Raw genomic sequence first — 21,374 nt, 5'->3', positions numbered from 1 at the left:
TAACTCTGATTGCATACATTAGAGCGACAAACTATGTGCCGTGATCACCACAACAATCTGGCACGAGATGTGTGAAGAGCCGCGGTTTAACTCGTGGAGAGGTGACGAGCTGGGCTCAGGGAACAGGGATCCAGGCTGACGGCAGGTCAGGAACGACACACACAAACACAGAGAGACCAACAGGGGACACGGCAGGAGAGGCAAAGGCAGAGAAACACAAGAAAACTATGCTGAGGCACTCCCCAAGATCAAAATGATGTCAAACAAGTACTCTATTTGAAATGATAAGACCATGTGCTTCATGAATGTGTGTATGTTGAATGCAGCTCAAGCTTATTTGATATGCTTCAGAGGATGTCTGCACTGTTGGTGTGATATCAATGGTCAAAGACATGTTCACTTGTACACAACCATACAGTATCTGAACATAAGCCAAAGAAAGACAAGCTCACCCATAGATGTCACATAAAACCTATCATTTATTATTTTTCAGTCAAATGTTGACATAGTAAAACGCAGCTTTAGAAAAGACATGTGGCTTCAGCTGTCAGAAGGTTGAGGGGACACGAGGGGAGACGTATTGCTTTGTGACTGACTAATTTTTCATTTACAACTGATAAATAATAACAACATACCAAACATGGGCATATATTTACACATCAACAATATTACAATAGTACAAAGCCTTCAATGTATCCTCTCTAAGCATTGTGAACTTTGTGTGTTTTGTTTTAACATGCAAACAGGTTTTAAACAACATTTCTTTAAAAAAACGTAACTTTACAGTCATGACTACGGCCGATAAAACACTAAATACACCTTTTTGTTGGTTTCCTGTCCGCTGCAGCATTCGACACCAGAGGAACGAGAAGAGCGTCATCACACCAACGTGCTCTTCTACTGCTCTCAAGTGACCACAAAACATAACTACAAGTACTTTTACATTCCAGCGTTGCAGCTTCAAACCACAAACGTGTTGTCTCATCGAGAATGAACTGACACATTTATGAATCTCTGAACATGGCACATGAATTTTTGTCACCTCGAAAATACATAAATAAACAATATATTACAATAAATAAGTAATAAAGCACAAGTATACTGCTCTTTAAACACAATGAGCAGAGGTGTATGTGTGCATGTGTGTGTCATCTACAGGTAAATAGTAAAAATAACTACAACAAGGCATTTCTATGACACTGAATATGAACAGACCATGGCTCATATTTCTCCGCTTTAGCAGTCAAAGAATCTTCAAAATGAAACGACGCAACTTCCAAACAATGAAATCAAGTCAACGCCCTCAAGAGTTTTGCTGCTACAGGACAGCCTTACTTGGTCTGTTGGCTACTGTTAGCACAATTTAGACAGCAAAAGTTAAATAGTCTCCCTTTAAAGGGGGAATCTACCTATTTTATTTTTTCTTATAATCTTCAATGGTTTATGAAATATTTGTGGATATGAGTAACTCCTGGAGAGAAACAATCTCAAGATTCACATGTAACACTTAATCCTACATCCGCATACATTTAAATACTTAAATTGCCCAAGAAATCTTTCAAGTAAGTTTTCAATGTATTAATCAATGTGGGTGACCATCAGACGTGTCAGTGACAATAGGTCTGTTTTTAAAGCACAGGGACTAAGATGCTCATAACACACAAATCATAGTTAGACGTGAGTCTCGAGATCGTCTCTGATATTTTTCTGACAACGAACCAAAAGATGTTTTTGGCGCTAAAGATGTTTGGGAGTTCCCGGTCCTCCCGTGTCCATTTGATTCATTAAGATCTGCAGAAGAGAGACAATATGTGCCCTGAAAGGCTTAGTGCTGAAATGATGACATTTGTGGCAACAACATTACTACTGTATTGCACTTTGGCCCTGTGAGTTATAACCATCCAAACAATGCAGGACATGCACTGCTACAGAACATTTAAGAGTTATTAGCCTTTGGATGTTACCACAGCAGAAATGTACCACTGGAGTGACTGGCTATGCATGAACATACACTGTACAGGGCAAGGACAAAATAACACTAAAACACTAAAAAGGTCAGTCAGATGTGATGTTGTGGTTTTAGAAGGTGCGTCTTCAATTTGTATGTATGTATTGTCACTCAAATATGATTTCTGAACGATTCTCCTCATTCCATGCTGCATTTCTTTCCCGGTGACGACAGACTGAGATTAGCAACAAGACAAGACGAGTCCCTCAGTGATTTTAATTACAAATAGAAGCTGTTTTTAAGGATATGTTTGGTTCAGAAAGGATGCTAAGAGTGAAATTGTTGGGTGAACCAAAGCTGAGAGAGAGCGAGAAGGTTTTACTATACCGGCCTGTGCCCTTGTGCTTCCATTATTCTGTCCACACCCTGTGTTGGTTTTACCAGACAGTTTACACAAGGCAACTTCTGATTGAAGGGTATTTTCAGTAAGAATGAATAAAGAAATCTCCTCACGAACATGATTTTCTTGAATAAAGCTTTGTCCTAGCAAAGGTCTGTGGCGCTTAACTTAAAAAAAAGAAGAAGAAAAATAGCTCTGTGATGGGGCTATGTTTCCATAGCAACCCAATGAGAGTGTGATACCATCACATACCTTGAAACCAGTCATTGTAATGTCAGAAAGCATCTTTGCGAGCAGTCTTATCTGTTTTACATGATCGCAGATCAGACGTCATATCAGGGCTCAACCAAGAAAATCTAATTCTGTGGTAAAAAAAAAAAAGAGATCTACAGTTTATCTATGCTGCAGGACTCGTTGTGACATTTGGCACTGAAAAATATATAGGTCCATATTATATACAATGTAAAATGATCCTTATCTAAAAACATTATAGAGAAGAGCGCATGAGGAGTGTCAAACAGGACTCTAAAACGTAAAGGAGAACCAAAAACCATTCACTACTCATCCAAAGTTTATGAACTCTGGCATGTTCAGGACCGTTTGAGTGTTTCCAACATCAGTCAGTCAATAAAAACCTCTCACAAAGCCTCCTTCACATGCCAGACACTGTTGACGTTGCACCTTTTGTCCCTCACTGAGGCTGCACATTTTCAGGCAAAAACCTCAGTGAGAAAAAGGGAAAAAGATGTCAGTATGTTAACGTGTTGTACTGCTCCGGCCCTGGTTGCTGCTTGCTTTACATAATATGCTACAACACAATAACCAGAAAAAAGCTCCACATCATACGCCTAAACAACTATGGCATGTATCCTGGATATGCATGCATCTTGAGGCAGGTATGTGATATGCAGATGAAATTATATGAGACCAGTGATGGGGAAGATTGTGGCCATTAGGTAATAAACACATTTAACTCGTCTACAGATTGTTCGGTGTTTGTAACTGAGGAAAAGGCTGTTATGTCCTTGTTGGCCTCCAGGGGGCTGTACGAGACTTGAAAAACAGAAATAAAGAAACATTCCACCTGTGAAACAGGCTCATAAATAACCAAAAAACTATCACAATAACAAAACTATTCAGTCCAATAGATACTGTACAAACTAATTATACAAACTCTTATTCTCTTCGTCTCCATTTGGCACCCTCCGTCTTGCTGCTGCATCTCCTCCCAAAGCATGTAGGGACTTAAATCTTTTAACCATATCTCCTTTATAAAGACATGATCAGGGTTATAAAGCCTTTAGGGAACCGGTCTTCATGGGTCTACATGGCACCTTACAGTCCACTTGGCACCCCAGCTGGTGGTGTGACTTCGTTGCAGTGTATGTGTCAGTGTGGGGAAACGCGTTCTCCATGTCACACACACTCGGTGCTAGCGTTTCCACTGTGTCCAGTGTGTTTGCTTTTGTGCGTCTGTGAGGGTTTGTGTGCGTCTGTCTTTAAGCGCGTGGCTCGAGCTTGTGCGACAGCTCGAAAAGCGTCTGTTGATTGTCGATAATGTGCAGGTAATGAACGCTCGCCCTCACCTCCGCACTGTCGACCCCGATTACCTCGTTGCCTAAGAGACACAAAACACGCACACAAAACACGCACATTAGTCCCACAACAGAGTTATTCACTGCAGGAGAACACACACACTCACACACATTTGGTACAAACACAGACTGTATTATGGCCATATAAAGAGCATAAAAGAAAAGTCTGGAAATGGTTGCTTAGAAACTGTAAGAGAGGACTGAGTGGTACAGGTGCAGTACACACACTCAGCGATAGGTGGCGTCAGATTCCTCACAATGAATTGATCCGAGCGACAATACTCAATTCAAAATTAACAGTTTTTCACAACAGGAAGGAGCCTGGAGAGCCCCAGGCTCAGCCTTTCTAGTAATTTGTGATGTTCGGATCATTTCACCAACAGAATTCCAGGGGGAAGACTCACCTGGCTGGTCGCTTTGGCAGTGGCGAATCATTCTCACTGTGTCTGCGATCATATGCTGTTGGTTTAAGAGAGGACATGTTCACTTATCCTTGCAGCTCTATTTACTATCAATATAAATAACATCTCAGAAGTTTTTAATAAAAAAATAGACCAACATGCTACCTCAGCTTTTACCTACTGACCCTTTGACCTTATTGTGCATACTGTAAACATGCAACAGTAATTGAGGTGCATTGAGGTGAAAGTTAGCAGAGAAAACATGGAACCATAGCATAACAGAGCTCGGTCTCTGTAAATTTCCCATATGTAGATCAATCAATTAACTCGTTGATCTGTAACAGCACTCTGACTTCTCCATCATTGGTCACTGTCTCTTGCAGCATACCTAACAAATGTACTTCTTTTGCACTAATGTGAAATATGCTTTTTATCAGACAGAACTGATTAGCTAGCCATTGATTTTGTTTTGATTGCTTTCTCCTCCTAATACCCAGGAGTGATTTGAGTTAAAGTTGGCAGCATTTAAAGCAACCCATGTCTGTTCATTAAAACAAATAACGCAGTGATCCCTTTGCCTGGTGACTGGCCACATAATACACATACCAAGGCTTCCCTGGAATTTTCAATGCACACTCCATTGGGTAAAATGTGTGTTCAACTTGTGGCTATCAAACTTCCATCTGTGTCTTTCCTGCTGTGCAGCGGTGACTTTTTTTCCTCACGCATCAGCAACAGATAATGGCCTTTTGTTTTATCAATAAAAACAAAATTAAAACTTATTTTACGCGACAATATGCTCTGATTAATCACTGTGAAGCAAACATGTGATGAGAGCAGCTGTGGCTCAGTAGGTAGAGATGGTCGTCCCCTAATCACTAGGTTGGCAGTTAGATCCCCAGTCCACATCTCAAAGTACCCTTGGGCAAGACACTGAACTGCAAATTACTCCCGCTGGTTAAGCCATCATCTTTGCATCTTAGCATGCTGCCATCTATGTGTGTGAATGGGTGAATTAAAGGAAAACTGCAACAGAGAGCTATAAATGACTGCATCTACTATTAATGTGATCAATCAGTCATCTGTTGATGCAACTTGTCTTGTTATGAATGTAGTTACTAGATCACAATTTAAACAATCGCTTCACTCATCTAATTTCAATGATCTTTTAAAATCATTTTAATATGTGGCCTTATCTGTGTGACTTAAAAAACCTTTTTGACTTTAAAAAAATACTCAACTTACCAGCTTCTCAAAGTTGACCAGGTTGTCGTGGAAGGTCTTATTTCCCTCATGGATGAATGTGATATCTAGAAGCAGAGAACAAGTGTTTCATCATTGGTTCATTCAACAAAAGCAATTAAGTGTCTATGTGTGTGTGTGTGTGTGTGTGTGTGTGTGTGTGTGTGTGTGGAGGGGTTAGAGATTATACCTTTCAGGAGAAGAGGCATGAAAGGGATCTTGGGAGGCTTCATCTTCTTGAAGGCTTCCCTATAGGCTTTGTGGTTCAGAGATGGATCCTGAAGAAATATGAGAGGAAGACAAAGAAAGATAGAAAACAGAGAAAAAGGGAAGCATTGGAAAAGGAGAGATTATGAAGTCAAAAAAAGAGGAACATATTTCTAGTTTTGCATCTATTTTCATCTCTGTTGATTAAGTCTCACCGTGATGAGCTCCAACTCTGAGAAAAGCTTCTTGAACTTCCCCGGACATTTCTGAAAGAAGGGGTTTGATCAGCATCCAGTTTAAAGCCCTTGGATAAATACACTAAACGCAGCAATGCAAACACTTACCTCCCAGGTTTGGTTGAGTCGGCTTACAGATGCTGTGTTTAAACCCATGATGATGGCAAATGCAGAGTTCAAATTTCTTTGGGCTTTACAACTACAGACACACACATGTAAAACAAATACATCACAGTGCATAGACATCTTAATGTGTTTGATACATGCACTTTTATTTGTGCATATTTCTGAGAGGGAGTATCTGTGTGATCTTACTGAGCTGCGATCTTGATGAATTTCTTAAGCAGCTGTACTCTCTTGTTGAGTGACACACACATGAGCACCTCCGACATGACCCACTGCTGGACCTCATTACAGCGCTGCAGCAGCACTGAGAGCGCTGCCGTGTGGCCGGTACCGGGAACGCGGCTGAGGGTGTAGTAAGCGAGCTCTTGCTGCATGTGGATGGAGGGGAGAGTGTGAGTGAAAGACATCAAGCTTTTTAGAGGAACGGCCAAAAATATCTGTTCCCATTTTCAGAGCCCAAGGTGACATCTTGATATTGCTTGTTTTGTCTAACCGACAGTCAAAAACTCCCCAAACAATCCATTTACAATCATAAAAAACTAAGAAAAGAAGCATTTGAGAATGGAAAAACACTGTCTAGATTTCCTAAATATACTGCAACATCCACATTATGCTGTAATATGCAGCCTATGTCTCTTCATCTGTGCTATGCTTCAGCATTTTCACAACAAATATTCAGCTGCTGAGCTGCAAGAAGACTTTCTGTATTCATGATCCAAGTATTGTAGAGCATTTGCATCTTTAATGCTTATGTACTAGAAATCTCTGCCATGAATAGGAATTAACTATAAATGATGTACACACACCACATGCATATATTTGTGTGTGTGTTTGTATACCTCGTGGATGGATTTGAAGAGGCTCCAGTCCAGGTGTGTGAGAGCAGCTGCCACATCCCAGGTGTTAATACCTAGGAGTCTCACCGGCCTCTTGCTTAGCTCAGCACTGTCCGTTAAAGGAGGCTGCACACACAAAGGAAAGTTAAGCTAGCACATAGAAAGACACACAAATACAGTATATACTGTACGCACACACAGGAGCTGTCTATTCACAGTAATAGTGCTATCAATAAGCAATAGCAACAACATGTCCACTTCATAATAACCTACCGGACAATGAGCCTGTGGGGGGAAAGAAACAATATAGCACAAAGCCATTAGAGCAAATGCCTCCTGCGTCTCTACAAGCAGAACTGAAAGCTGAGAGGGGAGCGGTGATTCCTCCAGCACAATTCTTCTCTACAGCTCTGGTCACAAGTCACAGTATTAACTAAACGTCGGCATGTGTAAGCCTGACAATAGACTATTAACTCAGCAGATAATAAGATAAACAAAACTGTATATTGCCTACCAGCCGATGAGTGGGACAGTAAATAGGTCAAATGTAGAGCATCTACTGGTTTGTTAATAACAGGCTGCTAAATATACCTATCCCAAAAAAACTAAATCCCTTGAACTGCAGTTCCTAAAATGCCCAATATTGCAAAACTATTTAAGAATACACAGCTGAAGCTCCACTGTGAAAAACATGGCATTACAAAATAACACTTTGCCCTGATACAGCACTTTCAAATCCTGCTGTCACGGTTGGGCAACAACAAAATAATTGTGGCTCACACCTTTTCTCTCCTATTGAGTTAATAACAATCGCCTGGCTTAAGTCTTTCCGGCTTGCTCATAATGCATGACTCATCGTAACACTGTGAAATATGTCAGTTGGGGATTTAGAATATTCATTTTCATGCCTGATTTAGTCAGAAGAAGACACTATCAAAGGCAGCAAATGCCCAAATAATCACATATTTGAGAGGTCGTGGTTGTCTTTAAACCTGCAATTTGCATCTTTAGTCTCTATGAATGCTTATGAAAAATTGAGATTGAGTGTTACATAAAGACAAAAGCACAAACATACCAGAATCTCAGTGAGATCCCTGCGACAGGCCACAAGCTTTCCCTGTGGGGTCAGAGACTCTGAATACACACAGTCACTGGGCTGTAACACCCTCCGCTCTGCAGAGACAAAGGAGAGAGAGAGAATATGATAACAATTTAGAGCCGAGAGGGTTGGACAGTGACTCCCTACACGGGGTACTTGCACTTTTGCAGTTTCCAAGGGCTACGTGGAAGGATTATGGAGTAGCTCAACTAATAGAAGAAAGCCAAGTAGTGGATAAAGGAATAAAATTGCTAACTCAAATTAAAAAATAATAATAATTAACTACAACTGACAGTAACTTAACAACGGTTGAAATAGTTAAAAGTATTGGATAAATGGTTAATATAGTAGATAGCTAATTGCAATGGTTGAAATAACTAAAGGTCATGTAGAAATGGTTTTAATAGACAGAGGTAGTAGATGAACTGTTAAAATAGCAGACGTAAAGTAATCAATAAGTAGTTGATGCGTACACTTTCTACAACCCCAAGGTACGAATGTAAACTTGACTAAACCGACAAAAACATTTTCATGCATTTCTTTGTGTTTGTGTGTGTACCTCCAGTGTGCGACTTCACAGCAAGCACCATGTCTTCTTCTGCTCTGTCCATCTTCAGACCCACAATTCTTAGCAGCTCGTGGGCCTCCAGTGAAGGATGTGTGTGGACACTCAGGTAGGAGTCAGCGCTCACATGCACGCAACAAATGACTGAAAGATATATAGAAATGGTCGTAGGTCAGTGAATGCACTGTTCATATTCTGTAAATGTATTTATTCAACACTTAAAATGGCTAAAACAGAAACACTGAAATACTGTAAAGTCATAATGAAGCAGATGCTGAGAAGAAACTCAAGTATTTACAGAGAGAGACTTGAGTTCATTTTTGTCAAGTATTCAAGCAAAACAATTACAACAAAACACGCTGTATTTAAGCAATTTTCATGTGTGCAGTGAAATTAAAACTCACAGTCTAACATTATGCATAATTATGGACAGTAATGAGCAGTGTGTTTTTGTGTTGCGTACAAGTGTGTTTGTTACTCACCCTCTCGAGTATCAGTCGGTGGACTTCTGACTTGCAAACTGTTTTCCTTCAAACTCAACTGCTGATACATTTGTTTACTCTGACAGAGAGAAGAAGAAACATGGAGATGTATAATGCTGTATTTCTAGTTTATTGAGTAGAGTGATGCGCTGATAACATCTGTATCAACACTCATACATTTAATTATTACAGTTAGGCTTCTACAGGCTGAAATAGGGCAGAAATAACCCAGTACCAAGTCATATCAAAACTTCTCCAGTCAAACAATACCTGCAATTGATCCTTTTTGATCTAGAAAAAAAATACTATTTGTGTGGTTTTACTCAAAGCCAAGTCATGCCTGAATGACTCATTCAAATGCTGGTATTGGTACTTAACATAGACTGACATAATCAGGAACTGGTTACTTGACTGGTTTGGAAAAGATTACTCTAACAATACAATTATATTTTTATTTATACAATTAAAGAATTTGAAAGTTAAAGATTTGAGGTTATATCAGTCAATTGCAGCTAGCAGAGTCAAGCACCATGGATGTAGTACATATTCCCTCAAATCCACCTCCCCCCCCCCCCCCCCCCCCCCCTCTCTCTCTCTCTCTTACCTTTTGGCTTGGAGGACAGTCATCGACAGTACTACAAGAAAGAAATAAGCAAGTGAGGAGGGATGCAGGTAGGCATGGAAAAACAAAAACAAAAACACACACACACAGACAGTGACAGGCAGTCATATTCGATACAGAGAACAAAATCCTTGTGCAGAGACAAACACACTTACTGTCTGCGACGCAGAAGTTTCTGGAACTCCTGGAGGTCTTTCTCCAGTGTGGGGAACTCATACAGATCTTCTAAAACACACCTGTACAAGGTCTAAGAGAGAGTGGGAGAGAAAAAACAATCAAGTTGACACTTTCTTCTGGTTTGATAGTTGAATATGTGTGTTTGGTGCATCCAGCTGCAAAGTGGCAGCAGGAAATAGCATTGAAACTTCTCCAAAGGTTCAGTCTCTAACCATCATTGTACACTGGCTTACAACACAGCTGTAGAATGGCACATACATTTTATAATATCAGAATATATCCTTTGTCAATGCTTTGAGAATGGTAAATTAAGTTCCTTTCATCTTAATTAGTTGTAGAGTGGAAGAATGAATCTCAAAGTTAAAATCTAAATATGTACTGATAACGGAAATGAGTAAGAAAATGTGTTTATTTGTAATTTAGGTGAAGCAACCTTTCCTAATGAAAGGTAAGTCAAAAGGTTTAATTTCATATAGCGTCAACAACATCACATAAACAATACCGTCACTGAATCAAGGACACGAAGGACAAAGAGATAAAGTATGAAATACAACAAAATGGCATGGCAGTAACATCACAGTCTGTGCAGCTCTTTACTGAGTACCATCAAGTGTAAATGATGCTGCGTAGGCCGGTTACATCAGACACGTTCTCTACCTTGCACTTAAATGGGTGACGAAGCACACTCTGTGTCTTTGTGTAGAGAATAAGTAAGTAGCATGAAAAGCTCAGGAGGCAGCGACAGTGAAAACTTGCAAGGCTTCACACAAACACACACACACACACAAACACACGCACGCACACACACACACACACACACACAAACACACGCAAACACACACACACACACACACACACACACACACACACACACCTGCTTATCGTTGTAATTGACCCACCGTAGCCTCCCATCCCAATTCCCCTCTCATTCCTGTTACTAGGCAACTATCACCTGGGTTACGCACTCCATATAAGATTATTATACCCATGCCAACCCTTGCACTTTGGTTTCCAAGGCAACCCGGCACTGAGCCGCTGCCAGGTTATGGAGGGACAAGTGATTGGTGAGTGTGTGCGCTTGTTGTGGTTGAACGTGTGGACGATTACACACGTGATGGTGTTGTGTGTGTGTGTGTGTGTGTGTGTGTTTCTCTTCTAGTGTCACGGTTGTCACGGGGATTCAAATCCAATTCAGCCAAACATGTGAAAATAAAGCGGGAACAAAGTTGATACAAGCAGCAATTGCATTTGTATTTCCAGATCCCCATTTTTCATTTTCTCCTTCTTGTAGGTACATTTCCTCCTTCTACTACTCTACTCGTATTTGTTGTGAGAAAGATGAAAATAAAATCAGTATGTTTTTCAATGTCTATGACGTCCTGTGAGGATAGATACTGTATTACGTACAATTAATGATAGAATAATTAACTTTTGTATTCATTACTTATGTGTATAATTATGGTTTGTTATCTTATATTCTACTTTGTCATGAGTAATAGCCCTTATTCTTCATGCACTATGAAGGTGCTTGTATTAGTTTTCTTTGTCAGGAGGATGAAATAAAAAACATCAACTAGGTTCTCCTGTGGGAGAAAGCTGAACACATTTCAGTTTAACAGGAAATGCAGCAAACAAAAGGATCAGACAAAAACACATGCACACTTTTCAGCTCTCTTTCTCTCTCCACAAAATGCTTGATGTCCTGTCGGCAGAAAGACAACCCCATATATGAACCAGATGGAGAGACAAATGAGGATGAATGAGGTTTTTTATGTTCTTGAGTGTGAAAGGCCACCAGAGGATCAAACTAATTATATTGTTTGAATACAAGAGACAGAGTGAAAAGAATAAAAAAACAGATGTGGTGATGAAGGTGAGTAGGGCCGTACCTTCATGAAGCTCCTGACGTGCTCCTCTTCCTTCAGGCAGTCCTTGTAGAGCCTGCTCAGTGGGAGACTAGCTGCAGTACTTTACGCTTCCTGAAGAGGGCATCTCTGCCCTCCTCCCTGGCCCCCTGCAGCGAGCACTGCTATAGGTGAGAGTGGTCAAGGAGACAATGAAGAACAGTGTGGCGCAGTCTGAAAGGATTAGTGTGTGTGTGTGTGTGTGTGTGTGTGTGTGTGTGTGTGTATGTATGTGTGTGTGTGTGTGTGATCATGCAAGGGTATTTTCCAGTAAGGATATTGTCCTAGCAGAGCCTGACAGAGGTCATTGGTGGACATGAACACCAGGTAAGTCAACAGGAAGTCATCCAGCAGTGTTTCATGAAACAAGGAAACATACCATCAGTCACTTCCAAAGCCTTGCAGAATTAAAATGTAAAAAGTATGTTTTAGTTTCCTCCTTTGTCCCTTTTTTCAGTCTACATGAAAAGAGTGCAGACTAATCAGTGTGTCCTCTATGTATCAGCTCCATTACAAATAGACTTTATAGAACTTTAAGAATCCTTCCCATTTTCAACTAAAGTAGCTTTAAAGTAGTGGCAATGAATAATTCATTACCAATGGATTCAAATAACTATGTCATTTGAACAGTGCTGCTGATAGACAAAGTTAATAGCTGGTGAGCATAGTGGATTTTAACAGCTAAAAAGACAGATATTTCCCTCAGGAGACAAAAATCAGAGCTAAAAGAAGAGTGAAAATCATAACGATTGTTTGCGTCTGTTGGATGTGTAAATATGTAAATCTTTGCAATGACATTCGTCATATAACCCTAAAAAGATGATTTGTATTTTATGGCGACGCCATAATTCCATACACATTTTCCATCTACACCCACACAGTCAAGATAAAAGGTGAGTTTTTTTTAATAGTTTTTTATAAATTACTATTAGCCCTATAAGATGCTTTCCCCAAAAAATTGTGTGCGTGTGTGTGTGTGTGTGTGAGAGAGAGACTCAGCAGGTGTTCAATGGGTAAGAACCAAACATAAACAGCCCTCGTGGCAGATGGGTAATGAGCCATTTTTGGTGTGAGGTAGCTGTGATGTGTGTGCATGTGTGTGTGTGGTGTCAAACTCTTTCTCTGGGCAAATGTGTGACCCAAATATGGCTCTGCTGGGCAGAGAGCAAAGAAATCAATTATAGAAGACTGAGCGACGGCTGCGGCATTAATATTTGATCAACTGTCTTCTCTTAAGAAATAAAAATACAACTTTTCTCAAGACATTTTATCACTTTTGCTGTAGCACTCTTTGTTGATCGGCTATCAGTCTTTTATTCTGACTTTCACTCTCTCCATCAAACTCTCCTTGTCCAACCCCCCTCTGCCTACATCCCCATTTCCCCTCAGCGTTTACATTTTCTCCCCCTGTTACTCCCCTACTACGCTTTCTCAGCTCTCTGTGATGATAAATATCCATTTTTATCTTCAACATATGCCCTCTACGTTTGCCCGCTGGCACTCACAAAGTCAAACCAATGCACTCATAGACACAGCGGTACACACAGACACACACAGCACCCTGATGAATAACTCATTCAGTTCTGACCTTGGGGTCTTTATCTCTTGTGAGAGAGAAAGGAAAAAGAGAGAAAATGTGCGCATGCTGAACTAATCGCAGTTATCTGCTGCTGTGTTTTTTGTTGTGTGTGTGTGTTTTTTCTGTGTGCTTGTAAAAGAGTGGTTGGGGTAATCGCGCTCTCCCTCTCTCTGTGGAAGCATGTTCGAGCCTGTTCAACATGCTGCACAGCTAAGCCCACTAAAACAGCACACTGATGTTCAGCACCACCCCAGAGGGCCTGCACACGCACCCACACACACACACACACACACACACACACACACACACACACACACACACACACACACCCGTATTCAGTGCAAATATACCAAAAGATACACACAGATAGAGACACAAAGGCAGCCAAACATGCACATGCACTCTTAATCTACATCCCTGCGTCTGCCTCAGAAAAAGTGGGTCTTTTCTCTTTTGGGTGAATAAATATCAGGCGGTTCTCCACCACAAAGGCCATCTCAGTTTTCTCTCTCTCTCTCTGTCTCTCTCTCTCGCCCTCTTTCTTCCTTTGCTTCCTGCAATTCAGTGAGATGGCTCCCTGTGGACTGCTGGGAACTGGTGGTGCTGAGGAGTTGACACATAAAGACGCCTTGTCTTAAAAGGGAGAGAGACGTTTTGATCAAATACAGGTTGGGATCCAGATGTCTCTGTGTGATACAAGTATTACTTTACTGGACATGGGCTCCATGGTGATAGTGAATTGTATTTATTTTGATCCGGTGGACAAATATGTCAAGATTCATCAGTTTGTATTTTCTTCAACTGAGCAGGATGATAAAAATGTGTTTTGTGACATCACGATGACCTTGACCTTTACTCACCGAAATCTAATAAAGTCATCCAGACAAAAGCAATGTTAACAGGGTTGTCAATGTCTTTTACACAGCTTTCTAATATTTTACATCCTAAACGATTACTACTACTTTTAATGTGGTCTTTGTGCTAACTCACTGCTATAAAACAAATGACAAAACATTTCCAGATAACTGCTGCACTGCTAAAGAACCCAGTAGCGTTAAGGTAGACTGTCACTTGAGAATTGAAAATGAGATATGACAGTTAACAGCCCACTGAAATTGCAGCATAAATGCCTCCAGCCCCTCAAGGGAATCGTTTCACAAACTCATTAGAGCATTTAACCTCCTGAATGTTGCTCATATTTACAGAATTGTAGGCAATGACTTGGCTGAATGCACACACAGAGAGAGAGAAACAGCACGATCAATGGGAAGTGTATACCTCCAAAAGTCAAGGCTGTGTTGAAACTTGTTGTTTGGCAACTCAAATTCCTTGGAATGAGAGGGCGGGGAATTCCTTTGTTTTAAACAAACCTTTCGACAAACATCATGGCTTCTTTATTTATATGACAAACTAACTATTGTTTTACTATTATATATTATATATGTTTTTATGGAAGCACACACACATTGTTTGTACAGATGCGCTCTAACACACGTGTGTTTACCAAACATGTTAGAGAAACTTACCGCTCTCCCTACTCTCTGGCGCCCCTCTTTGGTCGTCCAACCGCAGGTCACTCAGCAGATGCTCCAAGATCTTGAGCGGTGTCCCCGACACCACCACATACCTGTAATACGAAGAGTTGCAACAATCATCCTCACTAGAGCACCAGGAACGACCACTTCCATCCCTCCATCCTTCCTCCCTCTCTTCCTCCTTAATCTCCTCCGCATCGTCGTCGTCATCGATGTAGCGAAAATGGGGAACATCAAATGTACAGATTTCTGAACTGCTACCATCTTCATCGTCATTGCTATCCACATCATCTTCCTCCTCATCTTCATCATGTATGTCCTCCTCTGCCTCTGCAAGCGTAGCTAGCTCGGTAGTCATCTTCATATCTAAACACTTCCAGATGATCCGCCCTCATCTGAGCTTTGCATACCCAGGAGAGTGCTCTCCTGTGGGGTAAACTGCCTTGCAGTGTGCCCCTGTCAGCTGAGAGCTCCGGAGATTAAAATCCTCCCTCAGCTTGTAGCACTCGGAGGGAACTGATTGCTACTGAAGATGCTGAGCACTGTATACACGCAGACATACACACACACACTTAACCTGCCTGTCACTGACACTCCCTGCATTGTGCCTTAGGTCTTGGCACACACTGGCCTAAAAAACACAAACACAGACACCGCACAAAGAAATTTACTTGGGGACAAATCTTTTGTACAGGCACAAACACACGTACACACACAAACGGCCCTAAATGCACACACTGATTTGTGGAAGGAAGTAAACCAGTCTTGGTGTCATCTTTGTTTCCCTTTCAGCTGAAAACAAAAAAGCCATTCTCTTCTTCCTGCTCTGTGCCAGTAGCTAAAGCATACATTATCTATCTCCACCCCCTCCCTCCCCCCAACACACACACAGTGTTGACAGCACTACTGATATTGTGCATGTACGTACGAGAGTGTGTGGTTACAACTTGAGATCCCAAAGTATGAAAACTAACAACAATAGGGAGGAGTACTATGATTATGTTTTTGTTGCAACTGTTAGTTTAGAGGGCTCTTATTATGTAGGAGTAGGTACTGACCTCTTGTCGCAATCCTCCTCTCTGGCTCCGCCCCCTGACGACGTGGGTGAAGGCCGGTCTGACGGCGACGTCACTGACGATGTCACTCTCCGCAACACCAGCACATCCCGTCCTCTCTCCTTCAGACAAACCCTCCCCACCGCCTCCTGAGGGCGAAAGAGAGAGCGAGAAAGAGAGAGAGACAGACATGTCACAAAGTGAAACAAAACTGTTGGAAGGCGATTTAAGGGAGTGAAGTTGGATGTTTTTTCCAACGGTAGATACTTTCAGCCTCGACACGCGAAACAATTGATGCAATGCATCATTAGTCCTCCCCAAAACTTTACATATAGGAAGAGAACAGAATACCAGTGTGTCCAGCTGAGGCGACCGACATATAAGCCGGTACCGCTATTAAAGGGCCTATTTATAGGTATTGTTTTTTGTGTATATGATGCCTAAGATGCCAAAGATATAATTGTGGTAATCTATAAACTTAAATTTAAGAAAAAACTGGTGCAAGCACCTAAAAGCACCTTTCATATTCATCCATGAAAACTGTCCTTTTCAATACATAGCATATACTATCTTGGTCACAATTATATTATTATTGAACAAGTTTAAGAGATCATAATAGGACTTCTTTTTGTTGGTATAATGCCTTTGTGAAATACATTTGATCTAATAATGTTGACATTGTCTGGTCCTATAATATCCAGTATCAAACAGGCTCTTGTGTCCAGAACCTTTCATTTAAAGATTAAAAAATTTCTCCTACACATACACACATGCAGCACACACCCAATAACTCCCCAGTCCACACATGTAGGCACAGAGTATGTTGCTAACATCACAGGGAAGTATTGCATGTCCTGCCTGCAGAAGCTATGCAATTGTGCAAGAAATAACAACGGGTCCATCTAGGGATGTAAGCTGGCACTTGAAATGATGACCTGCTCCAAAAATGAACAGCAACTTGATCTGTGACTCAGGCACGAACCCACACGCGCGCACACACACACACACACACACACACACACACACACACACACACACACACACACACGCACACACCTGCAGTGAGAGTAGAACTAAGCTAAAGATGGACAAAGGAGCACAAAGATAAACAGCCTGAGGAGAGGAGAGAAAAAGGAGAGGAAAGAGGGAGATCAAAGACAGAAGACAGGAGCAGGAGGAGAAATAAAAAGGCAATGCTGTCACAGCCGAAGGGATCGAGCTACAATCACAACTGACAGAGCTTTCTGTGCAGGGCTGTCTGTCTGTGGCACTGGGTCTTCCTTTAATAAACACACTACAGATACATTACGTAAGACTTCACACGGTTGTGTTTAGTCGTGCATCAACCTTTCAATGCCACAATTAGATTACACAGCTTGTTAAAATCATCTGAAGCTTGAAAAAAGTCCCAGGGTTCATAGAAAGTGCCAACACTACAGTAATCAATAACTGTGATTTTAGACATCATGGAGCCCACACTGAGTGCTACTAATGAAGTCACTGATACCTCTGTAACACACACAAAAAGATTCAATAGACAGGCCCACATAAACAAGCAAACACACACACGCACACAAATACACACGCTCTGTATCTCTGTGATCGTCTGATGAAAGGAGTTGTCTGATCACAGCAGGTGAGGTCTTACTTGGGTCAGACAAAACAATTTGCCCAAAGTGCTGTGTGTGTTTGTGTGTGTGTGTGTGTGTCAGATTTTCTCCCACAACATTCATCTGATTAAATACAGTAGGATTTAAACGTATTTTTTTGTTGTGCCATAGGCTCATACATGTTTATTGAACAAATTCTATATCCATAGTATTTGAAAGTACTTTGGACCTTTGTTTTTCCAGTTGTGTAACCCTTTGAGGTAAATGTGTTATTCTGAGCTACATATATGAAGTCAGGCTTTAGCACCATGTTAACTGTCCATGTTTACATTACAACTAAAGGATAATGATAATGTAACACTAACAACTGCAACACAGATTATTATTCATTTATTTTGACACGTTATAATGATTCATTGTCGGTGCGTTCAGGTAATTCATAGTTTAAAAATAACTTGCCCACTACTGCAGCAGGGCAATAGAGAAAAAGGAAACTAGAGGTGTTGCATGCAGCACAATGTCTTGTTCAGAGCATCTTAAACTTTGGTATGATAACAGGAATTTCTTTTAAGATTCCATATAGCAGATTTTTTTTGAATGTCTTTATAATTAATTGCTCAGTCCTCATATCCAGCTATCATTAACTTAAGAGAACCCACTTATCCGATTATCACTGCATGCTGTGTGTCATAACGTACAGGATACAAAAGGCTAACAGCTAACCAGAGTGAACCCACCCGAGGACGAAAGTGTACTTTCAAAGAATCATTGCCATTTCCCATCGCATTATGCTGAAATGAAATGTCCTCAAGAATTACAAAAACAGAGATGCAGACAGTTGATAAACATGCCAGTGACCGCTGATGGAAAGAGATCTGTCACTGCAAGCAATTCATTACAATTTGTGCTGGCACCCAAACCGCACCCAGTGGTCCAGATGTGATATGAAGATTATAAGAGTTCTGTGGCTAAGTGGTCTAAAGAGGACACATGGCATTAGACCACATTCCCAGGGTTCAAATATAAATCCAGATGCTTTATCACGAGTCTTCCCCAATATGTTTATGACCTTTCTGAGAGAAAGAGAGAGAGAGAGAGAGAGAGAGAGAAATGGAGATGATGTGACTAATCAGAACTACTATAAAAACAAAAAGAAGAGAGTGTTGTGTGTTCCTGATACAGTAAGTAGCAAATTGTAGATTTTTCGGATAACAGTCACACTTTTTACTCAGATGCCAAGAAAAAAACACTTTGAGCCAAGAACAGAGGAAGTCAACACATATACACACACTGGAGATCAAACACACACAACCACACACACACCCACACACACACACATACATACATACATACATACATACATACATACATACATAATCTGGTGTAGAGTTGTGTGCAAACAGCAGCTCCTAGGATAAACATTAATTTAGCCTGAGAAAGAATGCAAGGCATGAAAAGTAAAAATACACAAAGTAGGCACTTGGACACTGTGGAGAGAAGAGAGAGAGAAAACAAGAAAAGAAAGCAAGATGAAAGGCAAGAGACCGAGGCAGAAAGTGAGAGATACGGAGGAGTGCTGTGAAAAGTAAGAAATACAAGAGCAGAGTGAGACGCTGTTTGAATCCAATGGGTTCTAGCCAAAAGGGCCAATATCCATCAGCTAGAAAGTCAATTACTTATCTTTGAGAAAAAGAGAATCTTACAAGAACTGATTGATTTGTTTCAATTAAAAGGCAAAACAAGTACATGAAATTGTCTATTGTGTAGTACAGCCTATAATGGTTTAAAACTAGTGGGTACAGCTTGAGTGGACTTAACCTCTGCAGACAGAATTTCAGGATGCCTAAACGCACTTCCAAACGGTCATGCCACTAATGTACAAACCTCCATAACTGCCTCTGGGAAAGTCAGTTCTTGCAGCCGTCATTTGTTCTCAGCTAACAGGTGTGTCTGTCCCTTTCCTTCCATTTCCTCCCATCCCTTCCTTCAATTCAACCATCTGTACTTCCACATCGTCTACACCCTTCCCTCCTCACTGTCTCCTTATTTAGTGTTCTCTCCTCACAACGCTAAAGCCAAGTCTCTCTCTTTCTCTTTCTCCGTCTCTGAATGGTCCAACGTTATGCTCTAGAGGTTAGAGATTTGGGGAGAGAAAATAGAGACCAGAGGACAGGACATGCGCTTGCTGTCCCTTACGGGTCATGAACTGCATACACACACACACAAAATATGACGTATTGCAAAGAGGAAAGGTGGGCCTCACGGAAAGCCTAAAGGAAGCACTCTCTGTTCCCTTTGTGTTCCTGTGTGTGTGTGTGTGTGTGTGTGTGTGTGTGTGTGTGTGTGTGTGTGTGTGTGTGTGTGTGTGTGTGTGTGTGTGTCATGCACCATGCCATATCTGTGTTGTGATAGCTCGGGGACTGATTCCTGAAAATAATTGATAAGAATAAGAAAACACAATGCTTTTCCTTCTCCACAACGATTAGAAAGTAACACAAGCTACCAGACATGCCTGCGTGTGTGTGTGTATACGTGTCTCTGTGTGTGTGTGTGTGTGTGTGTGTGTGTGTGTGTGTGTGTGTGTGTGTGTGTGTGTGTGTGCGTGCGTGTGTGTGTTTGTGTGTGGGTGTGTCATACATGCTGTGACCTTGTATAATCCTGTGGTGCAGGTTGACCTCTTGTAAACTCTGAGGAATCAAATGAGTACGAATGCAAAACTGAAGTGACTAGAAGGCAGAGATGCACCCGATGCACTGTACTGACACATGAGTTACATCTCTATGGAAACAGCCCACACCAGTTTGTCAGAGCATGTCTGTCATGGAAAAAAGTAGAGTAAAAAAAAAAATCACCATGACAACCCAGTAAAAGGAGATTAGTCTTTGTTGGGAATCGAGCTGGTTGATAGGTTTTGGTTTCTGCCATATTTTGCTGCCTGAGCTGGACAATGAGCACATTAAAATGATAATCGCACTTGTTACATATCCTCTTTCATTTGTGGTACATTACTGAAAAACATCATGGCAATGCACACCTTAGACATTATTATAGATTAGATAAGAGCCTCTTATTGAGCCCATCAGCCTGCAAGAATCATTTGATTAATTTCCTTTTCCACTTTTATTGTAACCACTGGCACCCTCTGTGAATATAAGTGCTGCTTACTGCAACATGATTTTTAAATTATACAACAGCCTAACATTAACGATATGTTAAACATGATGAATAGATAAGATCAGGAGAATGAAGCGGCAGAATAATGAGTTCCTTTTGAAGGATAAGATATTTTTGGGATGTGCTGAAATACACCTGCGGTGATGTTGTTGGGTTTGTTTTATTTTGTTGGGTCTTTTTGTCTTGTCATTTCCTGTTTTATTTTGAAATAGTAACTCTCCTCTCGTTTCAGGTCACTTACCCTTGCTCATGTGTCACCAGTCTGATTTTCTTCCCTGATTCCTGATTGTGTCTACCTGTTTCTCTACTTCCCTCATGTGTACTTATAGTCGGCGTCTTCCCTTGTCCTGTGCCAGTGTGTTCGTTCCCTCTAGCCCTGCCATAGTACCAAGCCTTGAATACCAAGCCATCGCGTTCCGGTTCATTGGATTCCTCCAAGAGAGTGATTTTGATTTTGTAAGTTTTTGTATCCTAGATTTAGGTTATTTGTTAAAGTTTTCATAGTCTTTTGTTTCCTCCGTAAGGAGTGATTTTGGTTTAGATAATCTTTCGTAGTGCCTCCAGTTTTTAAGAGTGTTTTG

The 21,374-nt window shown here is 41.0% G+C and overlaps 1 protein-coding gene across 1 annotated transcript in view; it reads right to left on the bottom strand.

The window, feature by feature from the left end:
- Positions 1-459: 459 nt before the first annotated feature.
- rapgef5a (Rap guanine nucleotide exchange factor (GEF) 5a) overlaps positions 460-21,374 on the bottom strand; it is a 42,198-nt gene continuing 21,283 nt past the window's right edge. The window contains 19 exon segments of the mRNA XM_034545786.1: positions 460-3,966; positions 4,348-4,402; positions 5,590-5,654; positions 5,777-5,864; positions 6,009-6,059; positions 6,138-6,228; positions 6,345-6,523; positions 6,995-7,117; positions 8,067-8,164; positions 8,650-8,799; positions 9,138-9,216; positions 9,742-9,772; positions 9,915-10,006; positions 11,826-11,884; positions 11,887-11,947; positions 11,950-11,971; positions 12,121-12,199; positions 14,946-15,046; positions 16,013-16,158. Coding sequence (XP_034401677.1) covers positions 3,848-3,966; positions 4,348-4,402; positions 5,590-5,654; positions 5,777-5,864; positions 6,009-6,059; positions 6,138-6,228; positions 6,345-6,523; positions 6,995-7,117; positions 8,067-8,164; positions 8,650-8,799; positions 9,138-9,216; positions 9,742-9,772; positions 9,915-10,006; positions 11,826-11,884; positions 11,887-11,947; positions 11,950-11,971; positions 12,121-12,199; positions 14,946-15,046; positions 16,013-16,158 — 1,689 coding nt within the window. The 3' untranslated portion in view covers positions 460-3,847.

Source organism: Cyclopterus lumpus, chromosome 11 (assembly GCF_009769545.1).
Source record: "Cyclopterus lumpus isolate fCycLum1 chromosome 11, fCycLum1.pri, whole genome shotgun sequence".
Lineage (NCBI taxonomy): Eukaryota > Metazoa > Chordata > Actinopteri > Perciformes > Cyclopteridae > Cyclopterus > Cyclopterus lumpus.
Note: the sequence above shows the minus strand (reverse complement) of the source record. Positions and strands in the feature narration are given on the sequence as shown.